Source organism: Eleutherodactylus coqui, chromosome 7 (assembly GCF_035609145.1).
Source record: "Eleutherodactylus coqui strain aEleCoq1 chromosome 7, aEleCoq1.hap1, whole genome shotgun sequence".
NCBI lineage: Eukaryota > Metazoa > Chordata > Amphibia > Anura > Eleutherodactylidae > Eleutherodactylus > Eleutherodactylus coqui.
The window spans coordinates 208675914-208697100 of NC_089843.1; the positions used below are offsets into that span (position 1 = coordinate 208675914).

Here is a 21187-nt window from a genome sequence, read left to right on the forward strand (position 1 = left end):
GTAGTGGAAGTGTGTTCTAATAAATGTGCAGATTAAAGATGAGCGAGCGTACTCGGTTCAGGTGTTTTTGCACTCAAACACCGCTTTTTCTGAGTGACTACTTGGACGAAAAGATTCGGGGGGCACCGGGGGTGAGCTCCCCCCCTGCTCTCCCCCCTCCCCCCCCCCCCCCCCCGCATCTTTTCGTCCGAGTAGTCAGTTACTCTGAAAAAGCGGTGCTTGAGTGCAAAAACACCCGAATGTTCGCTCATCTCTAGTGCAAATAGATCATTGGAGCAGTGATCACGGTGGTCCACCGAGTGGCCCCCAAATCACAGATGGAGGAAAGAGCAGCTATACATTCGTTGTTTGTTTAGGTTTGGTACAATACAAGGTAACGGTTGCCATGATAGTTTTTCTTTATTGCAGCTATTTCTATAACTTGATCTGGAATTTTGCTCCGCATGGTTTAATCCAAAACCTTCTGCGTTGATGTGTTCTGAAATACAAAATGTGTAGTTTTAATTAAACTCTGACTCCATTGAACACGTGAGCACAAAACGTGCACAAATACAGAACCATTCTTCTCAATGCGTTTATTTACATGGGTGAACTCTCACAGGGGCGTTGAGAGATGGAAAAAAAATAATCTTGCAGCATGTTCTATTTTCGGGCAAGTCTCCCCTGGGAACAGGGCATGCAGATGTGCGGTCTCCCGCACGGTTCGTGGACAGAGTGTCTGTGTCCGGTGCACTTTGAATCTGCCCTCAGACTCTCTTCACATAGTCGGGAAAATCGTGTGAGATTTGTGCATCGCAACAAAACACATGAAAGAACCCATTGGAAACCACAAGCTTCACATCGCTACAAAATCTTGCATTTTTGTAGTTCGTGTAAAAAAAAAAAAAAACTTAAGGAGAACCTGCAGTTTTCACCACCTAAAAAAATGACTTAAGGGCTTATTTAGACGACCGTATATCGGCTCGGTTTTCACGCCGAGCGGATATACGGTGTCCTTGTCTGCAGAGGGGGGGGGGGGGGGATGGAAGAGCCAGGAGCAGGAACTGAGCTCCCGCCCCTCGCCACTATTTGCAATGGGAGGGGCGGGACAGGGGCAGAGCTAAGCACCGGTACTTAGCCCCGCCCCCTCCTATTACAAATAGTGGAGAGGGGCGGAGAGGGAGCAAGAGCTCAGTTCCTGCTCCTGGCTCTTCCATCCCCCCCCCCCCCCCCCCCCCCCCCCCCGCAGACAAGGACACCGTATATCGGCTCGGCGTGAAAAACCGAGCCGATATACGGTCGTCTGAAATAGCCCTAAGGATGTATTCCTGATGATATCATTATGCCAGAGAATTGAATGAATTAACAAACCTTTAGAGGGTCCTAAATAAAGCTCCCGGTAATGAATTGCTCTTATATTAGCTGTATGTGACTACTATGAATAAGATTGGTTAACATTAAGACTAGTTTAATTGCTTCGTGCACCAAGGTTAAAGGCACTAGATCACCAACCCTTTTCCCGTATTAATTTAAACAAGATAGTGAAACATTTTCCTAATCTTTTTTTTTTTTTTTATTTTCCCGATTGTAGAATTTTAATTCTGTTGTCCGTACACGGCTATGGGGGCGGCCATCTTTCCTAAGCTACATATAACAGCATTAAGAGCATTTAGAACAAGGGGTGTCAAACTTATTTTCACGAGGGCCACATCAGCCTTATGGTTGCCTTCAAATGGCTGATTATAATTGTAATACTGCATAGTAATAGTGTCCCCCATAGTAACCCCAATAATAAGTCACCCCAGTAGTAATGGGGCCCTACATAGTGGTCCCAGTAATAGTGCCTGCCCCCCCCCCCCCCAGTGGCCCCAATAGTAATAGTGCTCCTATAGTGGACCCAGTATTGTGTTCCCCATTGTGGCCTCAGTAGTAAAAATGACCCCAATAATAGTGGCCCCAGTAATAGTGTCCCCAGTAATAGTAGTAATTCCCACAGTGGCCCCAGTAGTAAGGGACCTTTATATTGATGGCCTCAGTAGTAATAGTACCCCATATGGTGCATCCAGTAGTATTAAGTGACCCCCATAGTGGCCCCAATAGTAATAGTGACCTGCTTAGTGACCCCACCGCAGTGGCCCTAGTAGTAATAGTAACCCCTATAGTGGCCCTCAGTAATAACAGTGACTGCCCTAATAGTGTGTCCCTTATATTGTTGACACCAGTAGTAATAGTACCCACCATGGTGGGTTTAATAGTAATAGTGTCCCCCTATAATATACCCAGTAGTAATAGCGACACCCATTGTGGCCCCAATAGTAATGATGCCTCCCATAGTGGTTTCAGTAGTAACAGTGCCCCCTATATTTCCCTAGTAGTAAGAGATGCCCATAGTAGTTCCAGTAGTAAACGTGCCCCCTATATTTCCCTAGTAATAAGTGATCCCCATAGTAGTTCCAGCAGTAATAGCGACCTTCCCTATTGACCTCAGGCCGGCCAGCGTCCCTACAGGCATTTTATGCACCCAGGCTGCAGCTCTGGACCAGCGGCAGTGGCAGCCACTGCTGAGTCTGACTGGTGACGTGGGGTGGGGGATGTGCGGTTGGAGGTCACAGATTCTGCACTGCCTTTGCAGCATCAGAGCTGCAGGATGGGTGAGTGGAATGCCTGTAGGAATGCTGCATGGCCGGCGGGCTACATACGGTGAAATAGCAGGCTGGATTTGGTCCGTGGGCCTTGTGTTTGACATGTATGATTTACAAGATATGCTTTTTGGCTCCTTCATGGGCCATTCACACAATGGTCAGGAGGGGACCCATTGACTTTGTATAGGAGACTGTTCTAGACATGTTCCATGACCTGCAGGGAGGGGAGTCGATAGTTACAGCTCATCACCTATTGTAAGTGGTGGGTCCTGTGTTATCTACATATAGGTGTCACCTCTCAGTGTAATCCTGCCTGTGATGTTAGTGAGATGACTGCTGCAACGCTTTCTCTACAGATCAGGTCATTTTCGGAGGACACAATCCCGTTAAAATTGCCAACACAAACAGGGAAGACACTGTAACCCGAGAGCCCCTTTTATTGCACTCTTGGTATGAACTTACTTGAATACCACACTTTTCATGGTCATTGCCAACAACTTTGAAAACCAGTTCCTGGCCAGTTTACCTTAATACTGGAATGTTATTTATCTGGTATAACCACTCTACACCTGCATGAAGAGCTTTTTTTTTTTTTACAATGCACTTTACTTTAATCCCTTGAGTGGCACGCCCGGAAATTTTCCGGGACGAGCTCCACTGCCCATAGTGATATACCCCGGAAGATTTCCGGGCTATGTATCACTATGGGAGCTGCAGAGCACAATGCCACAAGCTGTGACAGTGTGCTCTGCCTGCACAGACCCACAGAGAACAAAGCAAGGGCTTTGAAAAACCAGCAGAAGATATTGCCGACATGCCGGCAATCTCCTGCTTTGTTTACAGATTGCCATAGAGACCATCGGCTTGTCAGAAGCAAGCCGATGGTCTCTGTGGCAGGGAGGGCTTAATGCTTGGCTGTCAGAGGACAGCTAGGTACCTGCTCTTACAGCAGAGATCAGAGAAAACCTCCGATCTCTGCTGTGTTAACCCTTTACATGCTGCAGTCTGTTTTTGGCCTAAAGGGACAAAAAAAAAAGTTACAAAATTATTAAAAAAAACAATAAAAACACTTGTCTCCCTTTACTTTGTAAAAAAATCAAAAATACAATCACACATGTGGTATCCATGCGTCGTAATGACCCAGAGAAGGAAGTTAATGCATTATTTAACCTCTTAATGGCATGGCCCCTTTTTTTCTTTTTTTCCCCATTTCTTTTTTTCCTCCCTCCTGTTTAAAAAATCACAACATGTCCCGCAAAAAACAAGCCCTTATATGGCCATGTCAATGGAAAAATGAAAAAGTTATGGCTTTTGAGACGCAACTGCAAAATTAGTTGAAATTCAATGATTAGACCATTTTAAAAAGCCTGCCCTGGTGGGCACGACAGGGTGGTAGGAAACCCGCCACTCAAGGGGTTAATGGGGCTTCTCAGATGAGCATTTTAGCGCTGCGTTTATAATGTGCACTATTGTCAGGCGTTCGGTGTGCTTTTGATGTCCTGTATCGCCCACTGCAATAAAGGGGAAGGGGGGGGGGGGGGTGTAAATGCTGTAAACCGCTGCGTTAAAAACGTGTGTGAGAGTGACCTTACAATTGTTTCGCAACTTCTTTATCCTTCCTGATTGCTGCTGACCAGGACATGTGACTTCTACAGCCAATTAACTGACTACAGCAGTGACCTTCTAAAGTCCGTGATTGGCTGCAGCAGTCACATGTCCTGTTCGCAACAACTAGGAAGGACAGGGGGGTTGCAAAGCAATTTTAAATCATGAGGAAACCCCTTTTGGCACTAATCAGGATTTTAACATTCTTATGTTTAGAAGATGCATCCGACATATTACAATAATGTATTATTTATCCCGCATGGTGAATACCGTCAGACAAAAAAAAAAAATCACAATGCTAGAATTAGGGGGAAGGGTGGAGGGGTTGGTCACCCCATCTCCTACAGCCTGCCTTGCAAACAACTAGCCCTCATTCTGACAGATGTGTTTTTTTAATGTGGCACTCAGAACGTGGTGACAAAAAGTAATGTTTTTTTCTTTCAAAAGGTTTTTCAATAATAGTACAACACAGAAATAACTATATAAATTTGGTAGCACTATATTTGGGACCTGTTTTGCATCACTGTATACACGGTTTATTTTCCATTTAACTTTGTGCAGATTTTTTTTGTACGTTTTTCGGGACATTATATGGTGCCACTGAAAAATACAACTCAGCTATACAACGGAAGAATAACAAAAAGAAGTCAGTATAGTTATGTTGATGGAAAAATGTTAATAAAGTTATGATTTTTTTTTTTTTTTTTAAAGAGCTCCATGTCTCCAGACGTTAAAGAGATGCTTACCAGGACATTGTTCTTGCTTTTACTTGTCGTTATACATTCATCTTGGAAATACTGATAAAAAAAAAAAAAATTAATAACTGATATATAATACAGCTCTTGGGATAACTCATGTAAACTGGGATGTCCCACAAATTAAAGGGGTTGTCCCGTGAAAGAAAGTGGGGTTCAGCACTTCTGTATGGCCATATTAATGCACTTTGTAATGTACATCGTGCATTAATTATGAGCCATACAGAAGTTATTCACTTACCTGTTCCGTTGCTGGCGTCCTCGTCGCCATGGTGCCATCTAATTTCAGCGTCTAATCGCCCGATTAGACGCGCTTGCGCAGTCTGGTCTTCTCCCTGGTGAATGGGCCCGCTCGTGCCAGAGAGCTGGTCCTCGTAGCTCCGCCCCGTCACGTGTGCCGATTCCAGCCAATCAGGAGGCTGGAATCGGCAATGGACCGCACAGAGCCCACGGTGCACCATGGGAGAAGACCCGCGGTGCATCATGGGTGAAGATCCCGGCGGCCATCTTGCTAAGGTAAGAAAGAAGTCGCCGCAGAGCGGGGATTCGGGTAAGTACTAAACTGTTTTTTGTTTTTTTTAACCCATCCCTTGTGTTTGTCTCGCGCCGAACGGGGGGCCTATTGAAAAAAAAAAAACCTTTCGGCGCGGGACAACCCCTTTAAATAAAACGGGCAATTACAAAAACAAAATAAGGACAAATATTCCACATCCAATAGACTTGATTTGTAAACATGGCTCACTATACCAATGGGTCTTTGCTTATTAATGAACTAGGCTTAATTAATGCTTAGATCTAGTATTTATGAAAATTGTGGCCACTGTATTCTTCATCTAAGCATACCGCTCTCTGTTGTCAGTGCATTATGGTCAGCTTTACAGACCACCTCAACTGATTGTCTACTAAGGGTTCGACCACACTGTCTTCTGCTAAATGCGTTTTGCGTACAGAATGCAGACTTGTGCCCTGGCCTGGCCTGACCTTGAGTCCACAGACTCAAACTAATAGCATCATATTCATGTATGATGCTCCGGATTGAGGTCCAGGGACCCATGGTCAGGCCGGTACACACTACTACACTCCGCACATGAAACAGATGGTGAAGACAATGTGGTCCGGCCCTTACTTGTAGATGTAACTTTTTTTTCTGTTCTTTGTAAGGGGCTACCCTAAACTGTTGCTATGGTAATTGAAGTAAGATGCGCCAAAATTTGTGCTAAAAATCATATATGCTAACATTTGCGCAACAGAACTGAACATGCTCACTGGGAACTATCTGGTGGCTGGCTATAGCAAAGGATAATTTCTTGCTGCGCCACAGGAGAGAGCACAGGGACTATGTTGGTGAGGTGCTACCTAGAAGGATGTAATAGTCTGCAGAGAAGCTGCTGTCTGTGAGAGAGGAGCAGCAATGGAATCCAGAGACTGTGAGAAAGGACTGCTTGGAGAGGACAGTGGGTGCTGGACTGAGGAACCAGAGACTGCCAGCAACCAACAGAGACTGAGAGGAAGCAGCCATGTTATACGGTAAATGTAAGAGTCCATCACATTCAGTCCAAATGAAGTTCTACAATCTACTGAAGGCAACGCCTAGCGATATTCGCTATGTGACAAAGTTGTACTCATCCGAGGGTCATTCAGACATATTTGAGAGTTTCAGGCCTTGCTTCACCCTAATCATAACACCTTAGGCGTCTGTGTATAGTTGTGTTATATCTGCTGCATATTAGGCCAACTCCAGACGGGTGGATTTGCATTGCAGATTCCGGAGCGGGTGTCCGCCTCCGGATTTCGCAGCAAATACTGTCCATAGTATGCTATGGCAAAACGTGATTTCCTCTACATAGTAACATAGTTCGTAAGGCTGAATGAAGACCATGTCCATCTAGTCCAGCCTGTTTATCCTCCTGTTTTGTTGATCCAGAGGAAGGCAAAAAACCCCAAGAACAGGAGCCAATTAGCCCTTTTGGGGAAATATTTCCCGACTCCCTAATGGCAATCAGACTGTTCCCTGGATCAACCCCTAATAGTTCCTACCTGCCTGTATACCTGGATTAACAAATAATGTTAGATTTATAGCCTATAATATCCTTCCTCTCCAGAAAGACATGGGTGGAAATTGATTGCGATTTTCCGCTGGTGGAGGCGAAATCGCAGCATGTTCTATTGCTGTGCGGATTCCACACGGACGACTTCCATTGAAGTCAATGGAAGCCATCCAACCCGCGGCCCTTCCTCAATGACATTGCAAAAAGGTTGCAAACTCCATGTCATCACCTAGCGAACTGTACTGCGCATGTCTGAAGGCTTACCGTGCGGACAGCTTGCATTGAAGTCAACGGAAGCCGTCTGCCACTTGGCCATTCTGCAATCATTGCGGAAAGGTCGCGGGATCCGTGTCATCGCCTACTGACAGACGCATCTGCAGCACAGATTATGAAGACTGCGGACAGGTACGCAGGGTTGGCCGGCTGGGCATAGGGTTGGATTCCGCTGCCGAGCAGGCCATGTGCAGGAGACCAAAAGGTCAGAAAATACTTCCACTGCTAGATAGTCTAGGACCCAGTGGCTGGGTTTTCATTACTACCACTGTCATGATAACTCTGTAATAGGTATATTCTGACATCTTCAATAGCTGCAAAGAAAAGCAGTCTCCTTGATAAGAAATATTTTGAGAACGGAAAATGGATTCTAACTTGGACATAAACAGAATTTCTGTATTTCTGTTCAGCTGAAAGCAAAAAGACACCATACGCCAATGTCACATGAGCATAATATGGGTGCAGTAAAGGGCCCATATTAGGCTTTTGTGAAATCGTCCATATTTGCAGCTGTACAGCTGCTATACACAGAGGTGTAGCTAGGTCTTACTGCTACCAGGGCAAAGGTACAGTTTGTTACCCACCCCAATTAATGAATTAATGTGACAGAACTTTTTACATTTGGGATACAGCTGAAATACGGTATGTGCTGAACAGCATGTTGGCACCGCTTGTAAATTGATTGTTATTGGCCGTTACAACTGCTGTTAGGCTGCTGTCACACCGGCGTTGGGGTCAGTTCAGGGTTTCTGTCTCTCTGTTCCATTTTTTCATTTTAATTTCAGTTTCTCTCCTGCAAAAATGGAACAGTTTTTTTTCCCCATTGATTTCAAATGGGTTTCAACTAAAAGGTCTGTCAGATCTGCCTTTTTTTTGGATGGAAAAATAGAGCAGTCTGCAGCGTTATTTTTCTGTCCCAAAAATCAAAAACCTGACAAGAATGAGAGCAAACAGAAGTCTTTTTTTTGAAACCCCATCAAAATCATTAGGGGGATAAAAGGATTGTCCCCCCCCCCATTTTAAAATCAGTTTCTCTCCTCCAAAAACAGAACAGAGGGACAGAAACCCTGAACTTTTTTCCTCCACCGTGTTAGCTCTCTCTCTCACCTGCTCATGAGGCTCTTCATTTTCTGTACTGTAGAAAAGACTGCAAGAATTACCCTGACCGCCCAGCCTGAAGTCTGACTCTTTCTACTTATGTGACTGATCACATGCTCATGATGTCACCAGCGATTCTTTTAATTCTCCGGCAGCCCTCCTGTACATGTGACTTAACACCTGATCATCACATCAGAGGTACCTTTAGACCTCAAGGTATTTCTTCCTCTGCTTTCCTGCCACAAACACCTGATGCCTCCTTTGACTGTAGGCTGGTCTGATGCCCCCTTCTTCATTGCACCCGGATCACATGCCCCTGCTGTCCCCAACCTAGCTACGACCCTGCTGTATAATATGAAGTTGCTACAGAGTCATATAATTAAATTAAGTGAGAGAAAATCTGCTGCTTCCCAAGAGGTGTGGGATGCCTAAACTGGATCCAATTGAGGCAAGAGTTACATTTTTGACATCTGCCCTGGATTGAAAGAGGTTCTGGCTTCAGTTTTTACTGTAGCTCATTCTAAGTATCACTGAAAAGATGCTCTATCGCTGAAAATAGAATGTTAGGGAGGAGGACTTTGTTGCTTGAAGGAAAATCAATTTTATCTGATACATCAGTCATGAACTGATAGAAATCTGCATCTGAATGGGGTAAAACCGTGTACCAGTGCCAAGCTCCCAGGGGCATAGAGCAGGGATGGGGCACTCAGCAAGTATGAAACATTGCTCCCCAGACTCCCCGTTCCCTCACCTGTGAGTCCCACATCATATTTTCTTTCCTTTCTAGTGCCTTACTGTGCAATTTGTGTATGAAGTTACAAGCTCAACACATTACATGTTACTGGAAAAGTAAAAGGTACATTCACATGTAACATAACATGGCAAGAATCGGCAACACTACCACATCTGGAAACCTTGACCCTACCATATTTTGATAATTAGTGGCATAAATTATACCAGAAATGTACACAGGGTCGGACCTACTCTACTCTACTTTCAGAGGTATGAGTGATCCAAAATATGCATTTATTTAACCCAAAATAATCACCGTTAACGTAGGCATTTTCCTTTGCACGTTGTGCTGGCATAGAGATTCCTTGGGAAAGCTGATTCGCCATCTGTCTTATTTTGGACTGTGATTTTTTCTGTGTGTCCGTCGCGGTGCCAGTCTCTTTTACACTGTAATCTGAAACGGAAAGACAAAACCAGACAGCGTTAACAGATTTTTAAAAATTCTATTTTATGTATCTTTTGGATAAATAAACAGTTTTCTCCTTAAATGGCTGAAATTGAGCAGTATATGATTATTTATAACAAATGTACACAGAACTAAAATTATATTTGTAAAATCTTTTCAATATCCGCTGTATGTCATGGGATTTTGCCATAATTCTTCACAAATTATAGGAAATTCAACAGACATTTTTATAATATAAATAGGAAAGGTATCTTGTCCATATGGGCCCCTCTGATTTCACTGTGTGGGCCAAAATGGTTATTGAGAAGTGCATGCATGCAGAGTATCTGAGCCTGACACAAGGCTTGTCAAAATCAGTACGCTTTTGATTTATTAATAGCATCATGGTACATATATACTCCAAATGACGTAGCAATAGAAATACATTCCCCTAAAATCATAAGAACTCATAATTAGCTCTAGGTTCTAATGATTAGCATATGTTAACGCTTTAAGGTGTGCATTACTACTAAAACACGTGATTTCTTATAAACAAAACTTATACTGTGTTCATTATCCTAAACACACGAAGGAGGGGGCCTGAGTAGCTGCTCAACGGTGGGGGCCCCAGAACTCTCTCCTGAGAAAGATCTGTGTGAGGGCGTTGTGAGAACGGTGTGTAGGAGACAAGATGCAAGACTCTAATACATACAAGTGTATAATATTGAACAAGTTAACCATTTAGATGCTGTTATTTACTAAGAAGGAAGATACACACACACACACACACACACACAGGCTGATGAGAGAAACATGAAAAGATATAGTAATAATATATGTATTCTATTGTATATAGAGCAGGTAGCAGGCAACAATTATGGTATGTTCATATGAAATGTAAATACTGCAGGTTTTTTGCGTGGAAAATCTGCAGTATTAGGCCGCCTGCACACGGGCGGAAATCCCGCGGCGGTATTTCCCGCGGGATTTCCGCCACTGAAAGTCTGCATAGGAGTGCATTACAATACGCACTCCTATGCAGATGGCCGCGGTTTGGCCGCGCGAAATCTCGTGCGGCAAACAAACCGCGGCATGTCCTATTTTTGTGCGGGGCTCGCACTCACCCGGCCGCCGGCTCCGGGCTGCGCGGCAGCTGGCCCATGAAAGAGCCGGGGCCGCCAGGCGCGGGTGAGTACGCGCTCGTCACTGCAGGCTCTCGGGTCGGGTCCCGTGGTGAGAATTCTCGCCGCCAGATCCGACCCGCTCGTCTGCAGGCGGCCTTAGGCTGCAGTCACATGGGATGGAAATCTCATAGAATGTCCGCACGGAGACCACATGGAAATTCTGTGAGATTTCTGTAGCTTGAAGTCCCACGGGTTTTCAAGCAGCTTATTACGCTGCGGCCAGCTCTTCCCCATAGAGAAGAGAGATGGCCACAGCGGAAACAGCGATACAATTGACATGCCGCGGCTTTGAATTCCGTGCGGCATGTCAATTTCAGAGCGGTTTGGCCGTTGCGGGTGGATGAGATTTTGCAAAAATCATCCACTTTACGGTTTTATCCTGGGATAAAAATTGGGCTTCTACCCACTAGCGTTTTTTTTAACACTGCGACATTGCTGCATTTCTTTCAATGGGACTTTCTAATGTTAAATCGCATCGCACAAAAATCGTAAAAGCACAAATTGCAATTTTTGTGCGATGCAATTTTAACATTAGAAATTCCCATTGAGAAAATGCAGCGATATCGCAGCGTAAAAAAAAGAAAAAAAGAAAAAAGCTAGTGGTAGAAGCCCATACTGTGCAAGCCATATGGATGAAATGTAACAAATCTTGTCCATAAGGTGTGGAAAAACTCTCTATATAAATTGTCGTAGGCGGCGGATGTTAAATGCAATGCAAAGGGTAAAATGCTCTGCAAATCTGCACTGAAATCCGTGGCAAAATCCCCACCATTAGCAGATTTGACCGCTGCGGGTTAACTATGCATTCATTGCAGGTATTCTGCTGTGGAAAATCTGTAGTGACCAGAGGCTATGTGAACTTACCCTAAGGCTGGCTTCACACAGGCGAGCACGATATGGTGCCATGAATCCTGCCCCCCATATCGTGCTCCCCACCATGTGAATTCACAGAGGATGCAAGGTGTTTTCATGTCAAGCAGTGGCGGAGGTTCACAGAGTTTCTCCTATTGTTTTCAATGAGAGTCCTTGCGTCGCATGCACCTAGCATGTGGTGCGATGCTGCCGCCAGTGCCTTTCAGAAGCTGCTGTGATGCGAAAGCATGCAGAAGGATAGAAAATGCCGGGATTTGTTTCCCACGTAACATCGAATCACAGTGCAATGCAGAAGAATATTGCTCATGAAGAATGGGGTTCATATTTGTGTGAGATTTTTGTGTCTCGCAATGCACAAATCTTGCGCGATCTTCTCGCCCGTGTGAAGCCAGCTTAAAGGTGGGTTTCACTTGTGGCGGATTTGTCACAGCAGAAAAAAAAAAAAAAAAAAAAAAAAAAAAAAATCGCCGCAGCATTTTGTGCAGATCCACAGCACATTTCACACTAGTAATTGAAGGGTTAAAATATTATGCTGCAGATTTGCACAAAAATGTCAAAATACACTCCAATGTAGATTTTAATGCGGATTTTGGTGTGGATCTGCTGTGGATTTTTTATACTGTGGAAAATCTGCAGCAAATCAGCTACATGTGAGCGCCCCCTATGGCCAGTTTCAGACAAGATTACCTGTACATTAAAATCAGAAAGCACAATGAAGTTATAATATTAAGAAAAGCTTCATACCGATATGTGTGTCATATACATCATAAATAAATGGCGTCAGCTTCCCTCTGGTTTCATTAATAAAGTGATTAACGACTTCTTTAAGGCTGTTCACTGTGACCTAAGTATTAAAGAAATAAAAGAGAATATTAAATAAATGTTACTAAATGGTACCCCCTACATGAAAAGGTCAGGAACAAGAGAATGCAAGGAAAAAAAAGGCTACAGAATATCATAAAATAATAGGGCAGATGCATCAAAAGGAGGAAGAGGCAGAAGAGGAAGAAGCAGCTGTGGCTCAGCAGCTAGCAGTGTTGACTTGCAGTGCTGGGGTCCTATATTCAAATCTGATAACATCTGCATGGAGTTTGTGTGGGTTCCTCTCACTCTCCAAAAACATACTAATAGGTGAATATAGATTATGAGCCCCAACGGGGATAGAGATTATCAAGTAGTATTGAGTGCTGTGCAATATGTATATGCTATGAAAATAAAGGATATTGTGAAATACAAAGAGAACATACAAACTCCATGCAGATGTTATCAGATTTAAATATAGGACCCCTGTGCTGCAAGGCATTAGTGCTGTGAGGGTTATGAACATATTAATTTATATATGTATGTATCTTTGATACACGTTTCCGGAGGCTTTAGGCCTAAATTGTACACTCTATTCTGTGTCCTATGAAAAGCTCTGATAAATGCTTGTACATTTAGGTTAGTACTTAATTACATTAAGTAGAGGTGTAATCTTAAATGTCCATCATGTCTCCAAGATCTTGTTAATCTCGTTACAATGATCAAAGGATAATGGAATGCTTCGATCATTAACTGCTGTCTAGGGCATGTGATTGAAATGTAGATTGTGATAAAGAATCAAGGTACTAGACAGTCAGTCTACATTCCAACAAAAGAAGCCATGTTTATTGAGAAAACGCAATTATTCACCACCTTAGTACTTTGACCTCAGTATAACAGATTGAACTTTGTAACACTAGCCTTTGCACTGATACGCCTACTGATACGCCTTCTATTTTTTGTATAAGAAATGACAAAGTACAGAATAAGCACATATTGCTTCTAGACACAGGCCTGATCTCTGTGTTTCATTGCTTTCTCACGGCGGCCGCCATAACCACCTCCGATTTGGAGCCTCACAGCATATTGACGGAACATTGAATTCCTTAACAGTGCTAACCAAGGATCGCCATGTTGTACACCAATTTTAGAGGTACCGTCGAAGTTCCAATTTGATTCAAACTAATTCAGACTGAACGGAAGTTCAGCTAACCAAAACTTTTCAAAAGTTCACTCAGCGCTAATCAAAAGTATGATTTTTGCCAATAATTTTCTGTCAGAGAAAAAAAATTAAATGGACGTACAGCAAATGCACAAAATCAGCAACGGCAAACTGTATTTTTGCATTTTACCTTCAGTTGCCTACCCTTGGAGGTGATTTTCTATGACTTTTCGATAATCCAAAAGCATTTAATAATCGGTTATATATCACATTCTGTAATGTAAATATACAAAATAGTACAAAAATACCAGCGCTCCAGTGTTACGAAAATATAGCAGACAAGAAAGATATGGGAATGTGTTTAGAACACCAAAAGTTTAGCAGCATCTAGCGCTTACTTCTCAGGGGTGCTTGTTGAAAAGCACCCCTGAATCCCGGAAAGCAGGCAGAATCCAAATAATAAGTAGGGAATAGAGATGAGCGAACGTACTCGTTTCGAGTACTTACGCGCCCGAGTACCGCCATTTTCGAGTACTTCAGTACTCGGGTGAAAAGATTCGGGGGGCGCTGGGGGGCGGGGAGAGGCGTGGCGGTGCGGGGGGGGGGAGCAGCGGGGAACAGGGGGGAGCCCTCTCTCTCTCCCTCTCCCCCCCACTCCCCACTGCTACCCCCCGTGCCGCCACGGCGCCCCCCGAATTTTTTCGCCCGAGTACGGAAGTACTCGGAATTCGCGGTATTCAGGGGAAAAAGGGGCGTGGCCGAGCACGTTTGCTCATCTCTAGTAGGGAAACCTTTATTTTGCGACGCGTTTCGGCCGAGCTGTCAGCCTTTCTCGGAGCCTCTTTTATATTGGCCCGCTGTCGTCGGGTGAGTTCGTTTCTTGTTATCTCACCCTCTCATTTCCCTCTCCTTTTCCCATTCTCTGGAGCGCTATCCACATTTCATTATTATACCTTCTATGTTGGTGATGAAACCTGCTTTCTTCTAGACGTAGCGGATGCCCTCTTGTTACCGTCGTGGTCCTGGGTATAAACACATCATGGGAGAGATCCTTGAATTGTCCCCTCATGTATTTATACAGAGTTATTTGGTCGCCCCTTAGCTGTCTTTTCCCCAGGGTAAATAATCCCAGTTTTGGTGCCTCTCTGGGTATTCCAGTCCTCCCATTCCATTTATTAATTTAGTTGCCCTTCTTTGAACCCCCTCAAGCACTGCAATATCTTTCCTGAGCATCGGTGACCAGAACTGTATACAGTATTCCATGTGGGGCCTGACAAGTACCTTATATAGTGGAAGAATAATGTTCTCATCCCTCCCCCCTATACCTCTTTTAATGTACCCCAAGACTTTATTTGCTTTTGCAGCAGCTGACTGGCATTGATTGCTCCAGTTAAGTCTATAGTTCACTAGTACCCCCAGGTCCTTTTCCATATCACATTGGATACGTTGACCAGATTCGGATGGGTCATCAAAAACCAGAAATAGTCTCCGGTACCGTCCTAGCGCTTGGAGTTTCTGGGGATGTCTTTCGATACCCTACAGGGCCAGGTCTCATTCCCAGCAGCTAAGCACCAGTGTCTATTGATACAGGTGCACTTCCTCTGCACCAGGCGTCGGGTAACGATTCGGCACGGCATCAGAGTTTTGGGGCTGATGGTCTCCACATTTGAGGCAATTTCGTTTGCCCAGTTTCACTATCGCCCACTACAGTGGACTCTACTGGCGAAGTGGGACAGGTAGAGGTGTGACCTCAATTAGGAAATATTAATTACGACGGGCATGCCGCGCTCGTCTTGGTGGTGGTTGGACTTGCGGTGGTTTCAGCAGGGCGGGTCGTTACTGCCTCCGCAGTGGCTGCTTATCACCACAGACGCAAGCCTGACTGGTTGGGATGGAACCTTTCAGGGCCTGTTGGCATAGGGGGCCTGGTCCGGTCAGGAGACTCTCCTGCCGATCAATGTCTTGGAGGTCCAGGCCATCCTTCGAGCACTGCAGTTTTTTGCGCCTCAGCTGGCGGGCTGTTCGGTCCGGGTTCAGTTGGACAATGCGACTGCGGTCGCATATGTAAAGAACCCACAGCAGGCAGATTATGGCAGAGGTGGAGAACGTCCTATTTTGGGTTGAGAACCATCTTCAGGCCTTGTCGGCGATCTTCATTCCGGGAGTGGAAAATTGGGTTGCTGATTTTCTCAGCAGTTAGTCAGTAGATCTGGGAGAGTGAGAGCTTCACCGCCGAGATTTTTCAGGCATTATGTCTTAGATGGGGCCAGCCAGACATCGATCTGAGTCGTTACGGATATGACGCTACCAAATATGTGGAAGTTTTATACTACATGGTGGAAAAAGTTGTTGTTTTTTTTTACATTTTGTTTTTATTTTGACACTGTTATGATCTTAGGTGTTTTTTTTTTTTGTTTGTTTTTTTTTACACGGTTTATCTCTCTGTGGGGGACTTGCACAATAGCACCTATGATCACTATTATAAAGCATTGCAGGACTTCTATCCTTAATGCCTTATCGGTTGTTATAGCGATCGTTGGCACCGGCAATGCAGGAAGCTTGTATCTGGCATTACATCGCGAGAGTCCGATGACGTCACAGAGGAAGCGTGCTCCCTCGGTGAGCCCTTTACATGCCGCGATCTACATAGATAACAACGTGTAAGGGATCAATAGCGGGGGTCGCTGCACGATGCACCCCCGCTGTTGCATGGGGAGGCCGGCTATCAGTGACAGGAGTCTCCCGCTGCTGGATAGCGCAGGATCTCTTATGATCTTGCGTTATCCTCAGGGCGTAACTGTACGTCCTATTGCGCTAAGTACCATTCTGCCAGGACGTAAAGTTACGCCCTGTGGCGTTAAGGGGTTAATTACGCAAGTATTCGTCGCCTAGTGCTGAAGAACGCCTATGAAAAATTTCACTCAAATCAGGCGAAAACTGAATTTGCGTTTCATATACCAGAAAGTAATATAACAGATAATGACATACCCACAGATCAGAAATAAGCAGTGAACTTACTTCAGACCACTGGAATGGACATACATTGCAGCTGATTTTCATACTGTGACGGGCAAATTTAGTGTCTGGTGAATACTAATTATATAAGTAATTATATTCCCACTGTTTTGGAACTAAGGGCTCATGTCCACGGGCAAAATAAGAATTAAAATCCGCAGCAGATTTTAAGGCCTCCTTCCCACGAACGGATTTACGCCGCGTAAATTCGCGGCAAAAATCCGCTGCGTGGCCCCCTGCTATTAGGTTCTATTGAACCTAATAGCACAATGCTCACGATGCGTAATTCCACCACGGAATTACGCACCGCGATTTCTCCCGTCCTCACCCGCAGCATGCTCTATTTGCTGCGGGTGAGGACGGGCTGTACGCGCTGATGGCTTCCATTGCAGTCAATGGAAGCCGTCCGTTCACGCTATCTCCCGCTGTAACCAGCGGGAGATAGCGTGAAAAAACGCTTCCCCACCTACCGCCGCAGCGTCATTTGACGCGGCCAGCGCGTCACGTGACACTGCCGGCCGCGTCACGTGACGCGGTGGGCGTGTCACACGACGCGACGGCGGTGGGCGGGGAAGCGTTTTCACGCTATCTCCCGCAGGTAAGTATAGGGGCTCTGGGGGGCGCCGTGACGGGCTTCACTGCGTAATATTACGCGGCGGAGCCCGTCACGCTCGTGGGAAGGAGGCCTTACTCTTCTCCTGCCCGCGGATCCGCACCCCATAGGGATGCATTGACCACCTGCGGGTAGATAAATACCCGCGGATGGTCAATAAAAGGGATTTTAAAAAAAATGGAGCATGAAAAAATCTGGACCATGCTCCATTTTCGTGCGGGTCTCCCGCGGGGACGGCTCCCGCGGGCTTCTATTGAAGCCGTCCAGATCCGCGGGAGACCTAAAATAGGAATTTAAAAGAATTTACCCATCCGGAGCGGACCGGGAAGGTCTTCTCTTCCTCACGGCCGGATCTTTCTTGCTTCAGCTCGGCGGATGTGCCCAGCGCATGCGCGCGGCACGTCGGCGACGTGACGCAGCCGTGACGAGTTCATCCGCCGGCCGAAAAAGAAGATCCGGCCATGAGGAAGAGAAGACTTTCCCCGCCCGCTACGGATGGGTAAATTCTTTTAAATTCCTATTTTCAGTGCTCATGTCCGCGGGGCAGGAGGGACCCGCTGCAGATTCTCCATGTAGAATCCGTAGCGGGCCTGATTTTCCCCGTGGACATGAGGCCTAAATGTGCTGTTTTACACATAACAGATACATATAAAATAAACTGCTGACGCTGGATTCGGCAAAAGCTGTAATAATACAAAAACTTACAGGTCTGTCTAACTCGATGGTGAAGCCACGGGCCGTTTTCAGGACCTTGTAATGTTTAACCTGAGGTCTGCTGCTGCAAGAACTACAATTCAAATTAATTGATAAAAAAAATAAATAAAATGAACAACATTTATAATATATCTATTACAAAAATGTATTAATATCGTTTATGACACAACATTTTAGTCCTCGTGAAATCAGGGACTGACCATGACATTTCTATTACTACAGCTGACATTGCTGCATGCCCCTTCACATACTGCTCAAGTATATTGTGCACTATAGGTCAGTCTGCCAGAAGAAAAATGAATGTAACACTTAAAGGGGTTTTCCAAGGAGAATACTATTGATGACCTATCCTCAGGATAAGTCATCAATAGTTGATCGGCCGGGGTCCGTCGCTCGGGACCCTGACCAATCAGCTGAGTGTGCGCTTGCTGACAGCGCCTCAATTACAGAAAGTCTCTGCTCCGACTTCTGTGAAGTGGCCGGCGCTTGTAACTGCAGATAAGACTCCCTTTAAAGGGGTTGTCCCGCGCCGAAACAAGTTTTTTTTTTATTCAATAGGCCCCCCATTCGGCGCGAGACAAACCCAATGCATGTGTTAAAAAAAAACAAACTATTTAGTACTTACCCGAATCCCCGCGCTGCGGCGACTTCTTCCTTACCTTAGCAAGATGGCCGCCGGGATCTTCACCCACGATGCACCGCGGGTCTTCTCCCATGGTGCACCGTGGGCTCTGTGCGGTCCATTGCCGATTCCAGCCTCCTGATTGGCTGGAATCGGCACACGTGACGGGGCGGAGCTACGAGGACCAGCTCTCCGGCACGAGCGGCCCCATTCACCAGGGAGAAGACCGGACTGCGCAAGCGCGTCTAATCGGGCGATTAGACGCTAAAATTAGACGGCACCATGGAGACGAGGACGCTAGCAACGGAACAGGTAAGTGAATAACTTCTGTATGGCTCATAATTAATGCACAATGTACATTACAAAGTGCATTAATATGGCCATACAGAAGTGTATACCCCCACTTGCTTTCGCAGGACAACCCCTTTAAGTTCATTTTGTAATTGCGGCGCTGTCAGGGGGCGCATAATCAGCTCAGCAGTCGGGGTCCTGAGCGATGGACCCCAGCCGATCAACTATTGATAACCTATCCTGAGGATAGGTCATCAATAGTATTCTCCCTGGAAACCCCTTTAAGCATCACAGTATAACTCCAAGTTACTTAGACTTCAGGGATATCAGTCTGTCCAGTTAACAAGAATAAGCGATTGTGAATCAATTTCACCTTCTTGGGTTCAAATGAAAGCGACAACAGGCGCACCGGAGAGAGACAACAGCAGGACAACCCCCAAAAAGGTGGTGGCCACAGATGATTACTCTCTCGCTATCCTTCCTGGCTGATTCTAGTAGTGTCCTTGTTACTACTAATAGCACGAGAAGGTACCTGCGGCCCAATCAGGTTGCACAGGTAGTCCTGCTCCTCCAGGATAGCACATCCATACATGCCATTGCAAGAAGGTTTGCTGCGTCTCCCAGCAGATACGAGGACACGGGCCGTTAAACAAGGAAAGCTGACAGAGCTGTAGAAAGGCATCAACCCAGCATCAGGCCTATATCTGCTCCAATGAGGGACAGGAGGAGCACTGCCAGAGGCCGACAAAAATCACCTCCACTGCACTACTGGTCTGCATGCTTCTGACCAAACTGTCAGAGAAGGACTCCATGAGGGTGGTATTAAAGCCTGATTTCCTGTAGTGGGACCTGTGCTCACAGCCCAGCACTGTGGAGCTTGATTGGCATTCACCAGAGAACATCAGAATTGGCAGATCCGCCATTAGGGTCCCGTTTTCTTCACAGATAACAGCAAGTTCACACTGAGCACGTGCGACAGACCTGAGAGAGTCAACTTGATTTCTCTAATTCTTTTGAGAAGTGGATAGGGGAGAACTTGCTGATCGGCGAGTGTCACACTGCTGAGACCCCCCACCGATCTTGAGAACAAGACTCCCATGTCCCATTCTCCTATCACTGAGGGGGTCACTTCTTCTCCAGCAGTAAGGTCCCTCTGAATGATGCACTGGCCAAGCATGCGCGGTCAGCGCTCCATTCACTTTTAATGGGACTGCCAAGATACTTGAACGGCGCCTGTTTGGGCATTTCTGCCACTTCCATCGAAATGAAGCGCTGACCACGCATCAGTCAGAGTAATATTTTGGCATTTTTTTTATAGTATTCACTGTACAGGATAGATCACAGGACAGTTTTATAATAGTTGTAGTTTTTTTTTTGTTTGTTCTTTTTACAATAAAGCATTATTAAAGGGGCTACTTGAGATTTTAAAAAGCTAAAAGCGCCTGCATATGTGCTAAAGCATAAAAAGAAACACTACTCACCAGTTCTCTGCTCTGACGATGGAGCACTGACCTTCTGGAGAGCCTCACCAGACCTGACTGCTGCAGCTAATCAGTGACCACAGTAGTCATGTACCGTGCTATTACCGGTAGCATCACTGCTCAGCAATAAAAGCCATGATGCCAGAAGTATGGCCCATGACCTCTGAGGTTACTGATAGACTGTGGCAGTCACTAGCAGTATGAAATGTCATTGCTGGCCACTTGTAAACAGCGACCAGCAGCACACCATTGGGGTGTCAGCGCAAGACCATCAAGGTAGATAACAGGAGAGTAGTGTTTTTTGTAATATTCTGGTATTCTATTATACTGCATGAGTTATTTAATCCCCTGTGGGAGTAAAGAGAAGCAAAATAAAACTTTTATAAATTATATTAGAAAAAAAATAAAAAGGAACTAAAAGTTGAAAAATAAACTTTTTCCACATTTATAATAAAAAAAACACATAAATAAATCTGCATCTGTAAGAGTCCAATCTACCAAAGTAATGCATTATTTGTCCCACTCGTTGGACGCCATCAGGAAAAAAAAAAAAAAAAAACACCAGAATTGTGTTGTTTTTCTCACCCATCTCCAAGAAAAAAAATGTAATAGAAAACAATTAAAAAGTTGTATGTCCTCCACAATGGTTCCAGTAGAAACTACAGGACGTCCTGCAAAAAAATGAGCCCTCGCACAACTATGTCAACCGAAAAATAATACATTTATGCTGATCAGCAGATGGTGACAAGAGAGGATTTCATTTTTTTAAAAAAATATTTAGTTTTTTAAAATTAGTAGAGCAAAATATTATATAAGATTTGTATTGTCATTTTACTGACCCACAGAATAAAGTT

General features: G+C 45.0%; 1 protein-coding gene across 2 annotated transcripts in view; it reads right to left on the bottom strand.

The window, feature by feature from the left end:
• Nucleotides 1-380: 380 nt before the first annotated feature.
• The window catches only part of STAP1 (signal transducing adaptor family member 1), a 63639-nt gene continuing 42832 nt past the window's right edge, over nucleotides 381-21187 (bottom strand). The window contains exons 7-11 of one of the 2 annotated variants that reach the window (XM_066574290.1): nucleotides 17931-18003; nucleotides 12379-12478; nucleotides 9449-9586; nucleotides 4973-5023; nucleotides 381-478 (exon numbers count right to left, since the gene is read on the bottom strand). In XM_066574290.1, the coding sequence (XP_066430387.1) occupies nucleotides 5010-5023; nucleotides 9449-9586; nucleotides 12379-12478; nucleotides 17931-18003 (325 nt within the window). In that variant the 3' untranslated portion in view covers nucleotides 381-478; nucleotides 4973-5009. Of the gene's footprint in view, nucleotides 479-4972; nucleotides 5024-9448; nucleotides 9587-12378; nucleotides 12479-17930; nucleotides 18013-21187 lie in introns of both variants that reach the window. The other variant, XM_066574289.1, reaches the window with a different exon arrangement.